Source organism: Polyodon spathula, chromosome 28 (genome assembly GCF_017654505.1).
Source record: "Polyodon spathula isolate WHYD16114869_AA chromosome 28, ASM1765450v1, whole genome shotgun sequence".
NCBI lineage: Eukaryota > Metazoa > Chordata > Actinopteri > Acipenseriformes > Polyodontidae > Polyodon > Polyodon spathula.
This window is the reverse complement of record NC_054561.1, coordinates 1946935-1962325: the sequence shown is the minus strand read 5'-3', so window position 1 is coordinate 1962325 and position 15391 is coordinate 1946935. Positions and strand designations below refer to the sequence as shown.

The 15391-nt window shown below is 40.0% G+C and overlaps 1 protein-coding gene across 2 annotated transcripts; it reads left to right on the top strand.

Moving 5' to 3' along the window:
• Window positions 1-1989: 1989 nt before the first annotated feature.
• On the top strand, window positions 1990-14883 carry LOC121301915 (tensin-4-like). Of its 2 annotated transcripts, none has more exons than XM_041231634.1 (13): window positions 1990-2073; window positions 4491-5078; window positions 7828-8224; window positions 8811-9226; window positions 9692-9766; window positions 9957-10079; window positions 10291-10383; window positions 11323-11400; window positions 11652-11738; window positions 12680-12848; window positions 13422-13490; window positions 13969-13995; window positions 14237-14883. In XM_041231634.1, exons 2-13 carry the CDS (start codon window positions 4571-4573, stop codon window positions 14376-14378), a joined length of 2184 nt encoding a protein of 727 aa, XP_041087568.1. In that variant the 5' UTR covers window positions 1990-2073; window positions 4491-4570; the 3' UTR covers window positions 14379-14883. The 2 variants fall into 2 exon arrangements, with proteins under 2 accessions (XP_041087568.1, XP_041087567.1); XM_041231633.1 differs by having other exon boundaries at window positions 1991-2073; window positions 9680-9766.
• Window positions 14884-15391: the final 508 nt, after the last annotated feature.

The following is a 15391-nucleotide window of genomic DNA, read 5'->3' as shown; positions in this document are numbered from 1 at the left end:
TTAAAGCACAAAATGGTCTGACATTTTCACACAAGTGTTTCTATATCCCTGATTACTGACTGGAAATTGAAATTCTCACACCCTGAGGAGTTTGCAGTTCCTTCTATCTGTACTGTTTTAGACAGGACTAATGTCATTCAGTGTGTAATTTTCATAACAAAATGAAACTGGCAATGTGGTAAAATAACAGCAAAATATAGGGTGTGATCAGAAGACAATAACTTGAGTTGTACACATTGGATTAGCTCAAAAATGACATCAGTGCTTTTATTTAATATGTCACAGCGGGGTAGTATGATCATATGACATTATCAGAGGTCGAAGGTCACAGAGAGTCATGTGTTGAGCTTTTTTGTGGACTGCTTGAGTGCAAATGGCTAAAAAAATGTGTCCTCTGCTGTTTAAAAAGGTTCATAGTATTCCACAGATTTATTTATTTTTATTATCAAATGGTTTACGTGTTGCTTAGATTTATTTATTTGTCAAATGCCTGTACGTTAAAAGGAAAGCATTTAGAGTCAGCAGTAAATGACGGCCACAGTGGCACGTTCCGAACCTCGCAGTTCTTTAAGAACGCCATACGAAAGTGTTTCAGTGGCGCACAGAAGGGCATGAATATATCTATCAGTTGTTATTCCAGGTTCTACATGTGGTTTTTGGTAAAGGTGTCTAATGTAACATTATAAGCTTTTATGTTTTCCTTCCCAGTTATAATAATGAAAATAAAAACCCAGTTACGCATACATTGCACAATATAAATCTAGTCCATTGTGTTTCTTCGCTTTTGTCACGCCAAGCCTCCAGGATCCCAGGTGTGAAAGAAAAGAAAAATCAGGGACGACCGCCGTGAAAAACGAGACGCTCCCCGTCAGAAACCAGTTAAGAAAAGCCAGGTGGGGTTCTGTTACCATGGAGCCTGGGGTGACCCATTCTTTATTGTAGTCATCTTTTAACAATCAGACCTTCCCAAACAAACATGGTCAGTTCTTCAAGCCATCAGCATTCGTCAGCAGAATTCCAGGAATTCGTCAAGCAGAAACACAATAACTTGCTCCCCCCCTCGCCCCCCTGATATCTTTACAAAGGAGGCATGTTACGGGAAGGCATTCCTTGATTGTGCTGAAAGCCATCATGCCAAGCATCCATTTCGTGACTAAAACTTATTTGGCACTCTGCAGTGCGTTAAATAACGGTCTAACACAAAAGTAACCAGGGCTGCCAAATTAAACCATGCCCCTGGCGGATATTCCAAATCTAATGATATTGTAACATTTCAGCATCCTTTTAGCTAACTGCTCCTGCAGTTTACATGGTCTGATTGAACTGATTAGAAGGAGTTTGAACTACAAGTTTAACAGGTACTGGGAAGCAGCAGCAGTTTTCATCTTTATGGTCCACATTATTGTTTAAAAAGCCTGCAAAGAACCAAATGACTCGCTCCGTTGCCAATAAAACCCTTTATTCACATTACTTAGGTCATAATAAGAGACAAGAGAACAGATTTTTAAAACCTAAAACCTAAAAGGACAGGACAGTTCCAAAATGGTCAAACAAACCCTGCGATATCCATTTTTCAACACCATGATTTTTTTGGGGGACTGAAGCCAGATTATTTGGGGTTAGTGGTTTCGCGCCCAGCCTCTGTCTCACCATTCATCTGAATGGGGTGAGATGCCAGGTCATTACAGTGGCAACGTATCCTGACCCTTGTGGTTCAAACAGGGAGTGCATTAGCTGTGCTCTTTGTATTAAATGCTGTAGCATGCCTGTCTATGCATTTGAAGCAATGCAGCCTGTAAACATTATAACAACTATATGTATTATATATAATGTTTCCATTCTCCTCTTCACAGATCTCCCCATCTACACATTCATACCCAACCCCACTGTTTCCTTCAAATGGCATTTCCGTCCTCTAGTTACCTGGGTGATGTCATCAGCCCTACCCTGGGAGGGGGCTGGGCCTACCTTCACCTCAGGTCTGCCAGAGTTCCATGTGGGTGTGGCAGGAGATTATAAATATCACAGACTAAAGCAAGGAGACTATTCTCAGTGGTCACAAACAGATCGAAGGTAAGAATCTATTTAAAAAATATATATAATAATATTTAATAACAGTGTTGCTTTGTTTTCTATGTGTAGCAATTTTGGAGTTGAATTTTATTTTTTTATTTATTTTTATTTTGTCGACAGTGCACTAGGATGTAGCATGGTCTTAATACAAAGCAAGTAAGGTCTTTAGATGTATAGTTCAACATGTTTGCACATGCTTGTGTTAGGTTTGGCTATTCCTCCCCATGGCATAACACAATAAGAGGACAGACACTTTTTTTTTTTTAAATAGATCGATTCACCCCATATTGACAAATGTTTCATTCAAGCAACATTTAATTTTCCTGTATGTTTTTATGTTGCCTTATTGTACAGGTAAACTCTTATAAGGAGTAGCTATGGATGAGTCAGAAACAAAAGTTTGAGGCAAACTTTTGAACAAACACATGATGTGTTGCAGCTTTGGTCATTATAGGGTTAGTAACTCCTACAGAAAGCTTACATTACAGATTGCACTAGTTAACATAGCTTAATGCATTTTACAGAAATTGAACATGACATCACCAACCATAGTATTTGGAAACAGGGTAATTTGAAAGAATGACATAACTCTATCTCTATCCTTGTATTTAAAGAGTTGCTGTAATTACTGGGTAATTAGGTCAATAGGCAAACTTGGCATTTTTTGTTACTGCAGAAACTGTCGCTTGAGGTGCACAGTAAAGGATAGACTGGAAAATAGCACAATGTGTTTAAATGTATGCTGCGTAACATTCTAGTCCTCTGCCAATTACTGTGTTGTTCAAGTTTAGACATTCAATGCCGAGGGAGGTTTAAAGACAGCATGCATCAACTTCACGTGTCCTCAAGCCAGAGAGACAAGCATGGGCACAACTTGAACTACACCGTGATCGGGGAGGAGGGGGAAAAAACGCCTCTACTGTACTCCACAGTGGAAAGTATAATAACATAACAGAGATTTGTCAAATAGGCACAACATTAGAAATGCATAGTGGCTTTTAAGTGCTGTACCGTGGAGCTGCACCAGAATTGCAGCTCTACAAATTATTATATGTCAGCTGGCAACTCGGGCGCACAAATCTTTGAGCACCACTGATGTAGACTTTTAAATAAAGATTTGTATCCAGCTCATCGGTACAATTCTAGAACTGTATGGCCAGGCTTAGTTAGGCAGTCAAATGCCTGAGGGTATAGATGTCTGTGTGGTGACTACATGCGTGCTCATTATGAGTTATACAGTATTCCTTCCCAAGCTGAAAACGTTTGCTCGCTGTGATGTAGCAAACCATATCTGATAGGCTTCATCGCCCATCAGATTGAAAACAAACAGCTTGTTTCCACGGCAACACCTCTGTTAGGTTTATTACTCACAGAAAAATGAACATCCCTTGCTCCTAATGAAAAAAAAATTTGATTGATTTTGAATGTGTCAGCGCTGCTTTAAAACACACGTTTAAATCGGGAAATATCTATTTTTAGACCAAAAAAAATACAGACCCCATTCATTGACCTTCATAAAAAGCAAAAACTCTACTTCTATTAAACAAATAATATATCATTTTAAACTTCACAGATCTGCCGTTCTGTGCTCCGCATGGCAACTGTACACAGGATCATTTTGATTCCCTAATGACGATGGTTCATTTCTCTTTCAACTCCAGTTTTCTGTCTACAGAACATAGTTACATATTTCACTTCATCACCCTCTTCACAGAGTTCTCTGCACTGCTAATTGAAGTTTGTACAGTTACCTGTCTGAGTGTGTTTTACGTTTTGTGATGTTGTAGACTTGGCCGACTATGTGTGAAACAGGTGGGTGGAATCTGTCCTTTATAAAAACCCACACACTCACATCTTGAATAATATGTGGCTTGCCTTTAATCTCCTCTGTGTGTATTTCTTTTGTTTGGTTTCCCTGATGTTAAAATCTCTAAAACTCCAGACTGGGCAGCTGTTTAAAGGTTGATCAAATCATCCTTGTAGTCATTAGAGGCAAGGCGGTTTATTTGCATCAAACTTTTATCAGTAAAGGAATCTCTGTGATGTTGAAATGTGTTTTATTGCCAGTATATGACCCTGTAAAATGTGTAATAATAGGCCTCTTTAAGATTTGATTTTGAGGTCCTTATGGTCATTAAAGCATTTGTCCACCTGGTGGCACTGGATTCTGAGTTCAAATCTCAATTAAATAAACTCCAGTTGCAGTTTTGTCTCTGTGTGCAAAACAATGTTACAGTATTTCTAAAAGCTTCGCAAAAGATTTAAATATACCCATCTTCCCATGTACTCTTATTTTTCAACTGAATTTCTCCACTTTGTGCTATTTCTTCTAATATGAAAACATGCCAGTAATGTTCCAGTTTTCAGTTATGCACACAGTTTTGAGTATAACAGTTGTTCATCTCTTTATCGTGTAGGCTTTGACGTATTATTGGGACTTCAAGAACAAAGATAGCTGAGGGACCATCCTTCAACCTAATAAAATAGAGACGGTGTGATGTCTCAACTTATTCCAAACCATGTGCTACGAGTTGGACAGACGATGTGCCTCTCGTCAAAAGAGGACGTCGTCCTCCTGGGGCGCAGCTGTCCATCCGTCTCTCCGACATGCTGTTCCTACTCCACAGACAGATGGGTTAGCCAACCAATGAAGATCCGTTCCCAACAAAATGGAACTTCCACACAAAATAGTGGACACAACCAGATCTGTGATAAAAGCGGGGACAATGACTTTCTCACACATTGCATCCTCTCTGGCTCAACGGGCTATAGCACTAAAAGCCAGGGGACTCAAGTGTTCAGTGCTTCAGGCCAGCACAGAGAGGAGGAGGGTACTGCAGAGAGGGATGAGGGGGAACCTCTATCTCCAACGTTGGACGTCTCCATCGACAACCTCAACCAGCTCATTTTGGAACTGGACCCATCTTTTCAACCCATCCCTGTCCGCCCAGCAACCCATTTCAATAGCCGAGAATCAAGTATGAGATCCGAACGACTGGCGCAAGGTAATTATCAGGTTTAACTGAGCTTCACAGATAGTAAAAAGTTAACAAAGTAAGCTCATTTTGGGGGGGGGGGGGGGGGGGTTTAGAAAGTGATATATGAATAAAGAAGGGTTTGTATACTAGATTTTAGTTTTGCAATCCACAGTTCTGTGTACAATTTGAAGGGGGCTGGACAATTTGAAAGAAGGCACTTTTTCAGAGAATAGCACTGTGTTTCATCATTCACTGCATAACAAATTGATTCTCAGGATCATTAATGTAAATCCTTTGAAACAACAATGCAAAAAGAACGCCACACTCACTGCATGCCAACCTATTCCTGTTTCAACAACAGCGACCAAAGACCACTTGTGAAACTGCTTCACCTCAAAATGCAATTTATTTTCAATGTCTGTTTTACATTTTTTTTTGTTTTACTGCTGCATAAGTAATAATTGAAACCTGTACACTTTTTCAGCAGTGGAGCATAGCAAGATGATTGCCCAGCACTCTGTTGTTATGAAACACCTTGATTGCTACCCATGCCAACAATATGTTTGCCAGTCTGAACACACCTATGCTGTACATAAAGCACAGTTAATCATTTTTATGAGCAAGCAATTGTGGCTCTCGGCTATAGATGTTATACTGGGATCCCTGTAGTCTTTGCCCAGTAGACATCAATCTTGTATCATTTAGCAAAGGCATGGATATTTACGTGTATACATACAAAACACACCCATACAAAATTTCATTTACTGGGCACAGGACTGTAAATAAGGCACCCAATAGATAACAGTTTGAGCAAGTCTGGGTTTTATTGTTTATTAAATTGCTTTTTCACTTGTACTGTACATGCTGTTTAACGATGCAATGTATTTTTCATGGAGGGCTAGTAAGGGAAGGTGACCTTAGTTTGGGTGGCTGAACCCGGGGGCACACGAAGGAACTCTGTGGCTCGGAACTTGGTTTCAGGAGACTAGGTTTCAGGCCACTGCACGGCACTCCAGGGGAGACTTGAAGTTTGATACAGCCTCAAGCTGGGTCTCCTGGAACCAGGTTTCAAGCCACGTTTTTTTTTTTACTGTTCCCTCAGTTTTAGAATTACATTTTTAAAAGAGAGCTGCAAAAGTTCACTAAGTTTTAATCAGCTTGTGAATGAATGTGCACCTTTTTGAACAATCAACCCAGGTTATGTTGTTTAAGAATTCCTGAAAAGGACTGCGTTTGTAGTTATGGAGGTTAAGGGTGGGACATAAATCACAAACCATAAAAGCGAGTTGAGAAACAACAGATCCTAGGTTACACCCACAGTCTGATGGAAGAGAAAGGAAGGTGGGTGTAACCACAGCCTCACCCTGTCTTGCTGGCCCCTGGCCAGTGTCTGGGGTTGGGGTGTGGATGACATGAGCCTGGTTCATGAAGAGGCCTGCCCAGAACGACTAAGGAGGCCCCAGCCTGCAATAACAGCAGCCTCCGGGTTCAACTGTACTTTACACTTGGAGAAGAACGGAGCTGTATAATAGTAGCCCTGGGTTCCCTGTATCAACAGTCTTTGTTTGAATTTGTTCAGTTTACATAGCAACCAGGTTTAGAGACTGGCCAAGGTTTTTATAAGTTAAGCCCATATTGAACAAAATATTCATAACAAAATTATTTCTGCAGCTGTATGCAAAATATTATCAGTGGTAAAACAGTAACAAATTCTGGAGACGTGTTTTGTTGGAAGAAAGAGTTTTGTTGCTAAAAAACATCACAGCCGATATTCCCTTGTTAAAAGTATTAATCTGCTTCCTTTCTCTTGATGAAAGATGAGTTAACTTGACAGCCGACTCCCTGTTAACAGAAAAGCTGAGCTCAGTCTTTGCATGCAATTTCTATAGAGCATTATTAACAGGATCTGTGAAGGGGGAATGATTTGCCTTCAGGTTATATCTGACATATGAGGTACAATCAGGAGACTCCATTTCGGCAGGCTCATACAAGATGGAAACTAAATAATTTCCTAATAATCCTCGACTTCTAAATCAGCAAATGCACACAGTGACTGTATTTGCACTGCTGGGGGCAGTGAACCCACTTTATAATCTAATTTCTACTGAAGGATAGTGCTGTATTTACAGCTGAGAAACTTGATTATCGATAATGTCACATTCTGCAGTATTCAATAGTAGTGGTGTCACCAAGGCATTCAATACCTGGTAGTGAAACTGATTGGGATGAAAGAGGGGTAAGGAGGGTTGGTAAACCCAGCTTTCCCATTTGCAGAGAGAAAAAACAAAGCTGAAAAAATGATTGAGACAAAAATATACTATTGCTTTGGTTAATACATTCATTGAAGCGTTTTTCTGGTTAAATTCTAAGTTTAGTAGAACGTTTTGACAAATTGTCCTTGTAGTTCACTTAAGAGTGGATTTGATCAACTTATACCTCTCTTCATGTGCCACAGCTGGATAGTACCGGAGAATTTTACAAGACTGGGGAAACACTACTTGTCCCAGCCTACTTCCTTTTGACGCTTACAGTTCTACAACAGTACTGTTGCATACAGTAATGAATAAGTGTTTGAAGTTCCGGCTGGATAATTATGAGCCCATGACTCAATTAAATACAAAGCTGCAATAAAAAATGTATTGGTACAATAAACTCAAAATTTCTTCTTTGATGCACACCCTTAAAAAAACTTGCATTGGTAAATCTCCCCTGTTAATACATCTTCAGTTGAGTGTACAGGAATGAAAAGATTTATACTCAAACTATTTCCTTGCAGACTCTCATGGTGATGTGGAAGTCTCCGAACTTCTTTTGGTGTCCAGGAGCACTTCTACTTCTCGATCATCGGATCGCTCTATCACCAGCGCTGCCTCTCATAGGGTCCCGATTCCTCCAAGTTCACCCAACAGCTGCTCCACCAGCGGGAGCCTCATCTTCTCCAGCTCCCCATCCAGAGCGAACACTCTGCCTCCTCAGCCTTGCTCACGGCGTGGGGGCTCCAACGGACCCACTACCCAGTGCAGCACATGGGAGCACAACTCCCACAGCTCCCTGGCCCACTCCCCTGGTTCAGACAACTGGCCCAAGCCCTTGCACATTCACGGGCAAAGGATGAGTGGAGCCTCGCTGCTCTCCACGTCACCAGGCTCCGACACGAGCTATGTTCTGGGAAGGTGAGTCTTTTCCGAATGCCTGTTTTTATTATCATACCTTAGTGGCACATCCTTCACATGCAAGCCCACGAGGGCGCTTTGTAAACCAAACGAAAAGGTATATGGGTAAGGCTGTTGAAACTTGTGTAGGCAGAGATGGAAATAAGACTCCCATTGCATAGCAGTTTGATCCATTCCTGGTTTTAGTATAACAAGACACATCTGAGCCTGTTACCTATATACTTTGAGGCTAATCAAGCCTGTAATAAAAGCTGGAATGGGTGAACCTGCTGTGCAATAGGAGTCTTATTTCCATCTCTGGTAGGGTAAATTAGAAAATGTTTTTTAGTTGGAAAAAAGGTTGAATAACATAAAAATTTTACATTGATTTCTACAGCATCTTGAGATAGGGTACAACATGGTGGTACATCAATATAAAATTTGAAACAAGCACCAAAGTAAAATAGAAATGTAATGAAAACTTTTGTCCCTACAGTGGTTTACTATACACATCTCCCAAAGATTCTCTATCACTCCCAAAAAAACCACATCCTTAATTCAGAGAGCTCTTTTCCTTTGATTAAGTCAACACACTTTATCTCAACAGTGCCCACTCTCTCGTGAGCGAAGATGCCGACAGTCCAGAGAGAAAACTCTTCGGTTCCTCAGGGTCCTACTGGAACCTCAATAGCCCTTATTCAAACTCCCCTGATCTCCAGAAAACCTACTTCAGCGACCAAAACCTTGAGTTCTTGAACAGCCAATCACAGAATCCATCATCCATCCGTGCATTCAAGGGACAAAACCCCCTCTCCCGTGCCTATCTCAGAGGTCACCCCAGCAGCTGCCCTCCTTCTGTCACCGGCTCCATGGTTGATATCCCTGTGGTCCTCATCAATGGGAGCCCAGAGCACAAGGACTCAGTAATCCCAGACTCCCGGAACGGCCACAGCTCTGGGACACTGGGACACAGAGCGACCATGAAGAAGTCCTGCAAAGCTTCGAGCACCCCTGCTGTCAATAGTATGGCATCTATGATACTTTTTTTACCTTTGTTTGTTTTTATCTGACTGCAGGGCTGGGGTCAATTCCTGTTTTTCAATTCTCAATTCCATTTCCAATTCTTTTTTTAAATCAATTCCCAATTCCAATACCCATTCCCTGTTCATCAAGTCCAACACATCATTGATCACAGTGGCAATTAGCAGTGTCAAAACAAGCTTCTCACCGTGGCAGCAAGTTTCTTAAATTAAAGTCACTGCTAGTCAGTTAAACTGGCTTCAAAGGAAAGCAGTTGAACAATCCCGACAATTACTCGATCTCTAAAATAAAAATTCAATATTATTCCTTCAAAGGAATGGGGATTGGAATTGAGACTTGATTTTAAAAACAAAGACCAGGGCTAGAATTGTCCTCTGAATGGAGCAACCCCTCTACTGTGTCTAGATACTTCATGATCTGCCCTCTCTTCTCCAGGTCAGTCTCCAGATGTCCAGCCCACCATGAAATTTGTCATGGATACCTCCAAGTTCTGGTTCAAGCCTCACATCAGCAGGGACCAGGGTAAGCATCATCAATTATATATTGGAATGCACAACCTCATGTCTAAATATTGGCAAATATTTTAAACAGGACCCTTTTTGGTTTATACAAAGCGACACTGATGTATTTCTCTGTAAGGCCCATGGAAGGTGCTATTTTAATGATTTAGGCGATGGCAGTATTTAGACTCCTCTGTGTCATTCTCTTGCAGCCGATGCTCTTCTGAAGGACCAGGAACCGGGTTCCTTCATCGTGCGGGACAGCACATCATATCGAGGTGCTTTTGGGTTGGCCATGAAGGTCGACAAAGACCCGTTACCTTCAAGCAGATCAGGTACCTTTTCAAAAGTATTAAACCTGTGGTAGTACAGCAAAACCCACTCAAGTTCTCTATTAAGACTATTAAGAGAAGTTTTCCCCTTTTTTTCCTTGGATCGCTGTAATAGAGAACTTTTTTGGAGGACTCTTCCTAAAACTATATTATATTTTAACTAGCTGTGAGCCTCAAAGAGTCAAACTAACTCCAGTCTCGTGCTTTCTTTAAGATGGCCAGAGCTCAGATTTCATCAAGCAGTACCTTATTGAATCCTCAGCAAAGGGAGTCCGTCTTAAGGGAGCTTCAGAAGAACCCTATTTTGGTAAGTGGATTGGAAAGCTTGGCAAGAACAGAAGACGTTATTAAATGCAAGTTGTTGCAACATGGATTCTGTAATTGGAATGTAATGTATAGAAGTACATATTTTTGTTAGGCAAATGGTCAGATGGAATGGCTTAACAGGGTGTTACAATTATGTAATTTAGTGTCATGTCAACTAATACCTCGTTTCCACGCACCACTCAACCCGGGTTGAAACCCCCGCTGGTCCTGATGCTGTGTTTCCATGTTCATTTCGCCGACCCGCATTGGCTGCCAGTCCGACCTGCCTCTGATTTTTTTGGGACCCTTTCCCAAAACAGGATGGGTGGAAGTACATCACAACCCTGAGCAATCAAGTGACGAGGGGGTGTAAGCCTTTAATCCACATCGGGGTGAACAGGTTATTCCATGCTTCAATATTCTCGTAAAATCCTAAGAATTGTTCGGATTATCGGAAGCAGAGAGCAATCGCATCCATCCTTTCGGTTTTTTAAACAAATGAAAAGGTTTGCTGGGAAAGAACCTCCAACATCCGTCAAACTCACATTGCATGGAAATTTTCGATCAACTCGGGTAGACTAGCAATGGGGTTTCACAAGCAATGCGGGATTCCCCGGATCAGCTCGGATTGACGGTCAATCCGCTCTCATGGAAACAAGGCATAACGTAAGCACTGTTGTAACCTGGAAAAAAGATTAGGAGAGGTTTCTTTGATTTTTTTTTTCTTTCTTAAAGATTAAAATGGTTTTCATTCATGTGGCTGCTTTCCTGTAAACTTCGGATATTGTGACAGAGTCAACATTTGCGTTTCCTGTAAGATAAAGGGTTCTCAGTCAACATTTGCAGTAACGAGGACTGTATGACACATAATTGTTGCTTCGTTCATTGCAGCATCACGTTTAATGTTTAACGCGCTTATCTCCGGTTTGTATTTCAACAGGCAGTCTTTCGGCTTTGGTTTACCAGCATGCCATTACTAAATTGGCTTTGCCCCGTAAGCTCCTTATACCAACCACAGGTAAGCTTTCAATAACAAGAGTATGTGTGTGTGTGTGTGTGTGTGTCTATATATATAAAACATAGCAAAATGCTATTCTTGCTACCAATGTTTTTTTTTAAATCTTTTTTTTTCCAGTTTTAAGCAGACGTTATGCATCATGCAATTAAAACTAATCTCAGCTTGCTCTTTTCTCAATCGTCCAAATATTTCAACCTTGCTGTCCTCGCTTTTGTTTTCTCCTATCGACAAATGTTTCTCTTTTCGAGCAGATTTCTCAGAGAGAGATGAACACAGGGAAGACACGTCAGCAACACAAGAGAATACAACGCCAGGTTCAGATTCTGTTTTGGCAACAGGTAACAATTCTACAGGCACCGCTGGCTCCATTTTCAGTCTGCATGCTCATTTATCAGCCTTCTTAACTCAAGCACCAAATCAAATTCTTTGAAAAACACAAGCTCTATTAATGTCATTTGCTGCATTCTAAACCCGTATGCTACCATTCTAAAAGTTTTCAATCTTTGAGAAGTGTAAAATGACAGCCATATTTATAGCATATATTCCCAGCATCCTGTTTTGAGGACAGTCCAGCCAGACGCGTTCGTAATCAGAGCAGTGAAATGTCATGCCAGCTATGAAGCGCAACACATGGAGTAGCCTGTCCTGAAATGACAATGGCACTTAATGGGTTAATCCTTAGTTTGGCTGCCATTTTGCAACTTCTTTGGATTCTGCCATGTGCTGTCCTGATGTGTTATTTGAAGCCTCTCACAAAGACATCTTCCAAAAAAAAAAAAAAATTAAAAAATGTGATCCACTCCCTACCATGGTTACTTGTATACAATATTGCATGGGTCCCAAGCTTCATCAAAGAATGATTAACCTAAATTATAAAAAATGGATTTTGAATCAATGACAGACAAAGAAAACAACAACTCTGGGTTCATTTTTAAAATGATATCATTTGCAAACTGAATTAAGAGCCCATCAATGCATGAAGTGTACATACGATCATATGTTGATAAGGACAAACCTCAGTTTTTTTACACCACCCAAAAACTTGCATAAAAGTTTTTATTTTTCAGGTTGTATAATAACTGTCACAGGTCACTTGGATGGCCTGTTATGAGACATTGATGTGAAAATATAGAAATGCAGTCTGCTACCTTCTTTATCCTGCAGAACCAGAATCTTTATACAGTCATCCTAAATGAAATAGGCAGGTCAGTATATCAACCCATGGGAAGACGCCACTAGGATTAAGTTAAAAGTCTTTCATTATTTCCACCCTCAACAGCCTGCAACCTTCTGTACCTGAATTCAGTCAATATGGAGTCTCTGACGGGGCCTCTCGCTGTCCAGAAGGCCGTGTCCATCACATTCGAGACAGACCCTCTCCCCGTCCCCACCATCGTCAACTTCAAAGTGTCGCACAAGGGCATCATACTTACCGACATCCAAAGAAAGTAAGAGAGGTTTAAAGTCTGTTCTAGTCTTCAGTAAAAGAGTTTTGGAAATAGCAATGTGTGATTTTCATCAAAACAGACTTTTAAAAGATCTAAACTGGCTTAAAGCTCATTGGATAAGACCCATATTCTTTACATACAGTAGTGTGCAAATTTATTACAACACCTTAAGATTTGTCATTTGTATCGTTTATATACCTACCTGCATGAAAGGGTGTGAGAATTTCAATTTTCAATCATTAATCAGTGATATAGAAGCAACACTTTAATCAGGCATCTTAAACAACTTCTAAAAAGTCACATGCATTTTACCATGTGTGTCTAAGTGTTCCTTTTCTTACTATTTTAAATGAGACAAGCACTGCCTGTTTTGACATTTATTCCAAGATTTTCAGTTCCAGTGGTTTGATTTCATACGCACAACAAATCAAAACTACAGAAGCAATGAGGTCTTCTAATGCGTTTGCACACTACTGTGTGCACAAACTTCCAAAGGCCTTTTCCACATGGATAAGTCATTGTAAATTGAAGCACTGTTTATATTCATGATGTGTTTGCGTTCTTGTCTTTCAGACTGTTTTTCAGAAGGCACTACCCTGCAAACACCCTCAGTTACTGTGGCATTGACCCAGAGGACAGGAAGTAAGTGCACTGTTACCCTGCTTTCTCTGGCATTGCATTGCAATAGCTTTACCTCTACCTGCACGCCAAGCTTTAAGGGAGATGAATAGCATAGTAAGTCACAGCTGATCATGTCAATTGTTTAACACTATACACAGACTACATCCCATCAAGGAAGAGCTGGAGAGAATATGGAAAAGTACCAGAATTGCTCTGGCTTAGTGTATAGACATCAGAGGCTGGTTTCACTTCTAGGTAGCAGTCTGCGAAATCCAATTCACTTCCATTTAAAAATGAAAGAAAACATCAAATGTATCCTTTGATGATATAGACTTGCTAAGTGCATTGCTATTATTAGTCTATCTTGAAATATTGTTTTCTTTTTCAAACAGTGGCAGTGCTGTGTGCAACTGGCCCCTGCAACCCTGTAAAACCTTCAGTTGTTTTTTTTTCGTTTCTCATACTAACACAAACGCTTTTCCTCTATTTTTATTTCCAGGTGGCAAAAGCATTGCAGATCTGCCAGGTAAGATTTGTCCAGTTATTAATCTCACTACTAATAACAGCACTGAGTTCAAAGAGAAAGGGATCACTACATCCAGATAGATACTTTGTTTCACGTAGAGGTACAGGGACAAAAAAACAATTATACTACTACTACTACTAATAATAATAATAATAATAATAATAATAATAATAATAATAATAATAATAATAATAATAATAGGCAAATCATAAACTAATAACCCATTTGTATGAATTTGCAGGATTTTTGGATTTATTGCAAAATGCCAAGACATCAGCCAGGGGAATGTGTGCCACCTATTTGCAGAGTACGACAGCCTGCAGCCAGCTGAGCTAGCCATCGAGCTGGCTAGGGGTCTGCTGAAGGACTTGGAGTCCCAGTGACCACCAAACACTAACCTGACTGGCTCCCTCGTGGACTGGACACCATCCATATACATGCACCCTGGACAGCCTGGACTGCCATATATTTGGACTCTCATGAACCCGTTTCCTATGTACTAGGTAGTGATTTCATGTCAGATTTGCCATGTGTTTATATTCTGTTTTATTGTGCTAAATATGTAGAACCTATTGAATTCTATCTAATTTTGCTTAGTAAAGTCGAATGGAATCTGCTGAATAAATGTTATGTTAACATATTGAACTGCACATTGCTTTTTAGATTTCCATATACTTAACGAAAAACTGACAACAATTAAAAAATGTGACATTATAAAATCTAACCTAACGTACTCTACAACTATCATGGCTATAAATTATTAATTTATACTAGAAGGTTTGATATATATCTTGCTACTGTATATATGAAATACACTATGTTCCTTTTATATAGTTCAGTGCTAATGTGCAAACGTGAAATGGAATTAAAGTCAGCTAATGTTGTTTATTGCGTGTCAAAGTATTTTTTTTTTTTTTTGCTCTGTTCATTTTCTGGTATTACTAGTTTATTCGGTAACACTTTACATCGTGTCTAATGACTGCGCGTTTACAGAGTAGTTGCTTAGTAAATACATGTGAACTTACACATAAATGTAATGTTATTATGCCTAGTTACAATGTAGTTAATGTGTACATCTTTTTGCACGGTATAAACCTAACCCGAACCCAAACCCCAACCCGAACCCCAACCCGAACACTGACCTTTTCTGATACTATACTTGCAGATATCGTGCAAAAAGATTATATGAGAAAGGCAGTAACCATCATGCCAATATATAGAGTTATTTTTCTAATTGATTTAATTATTCAGAAAGCTTGTTAAAGGTTTGTCTGCAGTTGCAGCTTCCTGCCACAAGGGGTAGTAAAAGCAATATTTGTGTTAGTTTAAAAGAACCCGACAGAACTGTGCTTTTTTATTAGTAACTAGCAATGTCTAGCTTACTAATAGTGTAACA

What these genes read in the sequence shown, in the direction of transcription:
- LOC121301915 (XM_041231633.1), top strand. Translation starts at nt 4,571, where the DNA reads ATGTCTCAACTTATTCCAAACCATGTGCTACGAGTTGGACAGACGATG. An exon ending in TTCAGAAGAACCCTATTTTG is followed by an intron (nt 10,384 to 11,322) that starts GTAAGTGGATTG and finishes GTATTTCAACAG; the next exon opens with GCAGTCTTTCGGCTTTGGTT. An exon ending in AAGCATTGCAGATCTGCCAG is followed by an intron (nt 13,996 to 14,236) that starts GTAAGATTTGTC and finishes ATGAATTTGCAG; the next exon opens with GATTTTTGGATTTATTGCAA.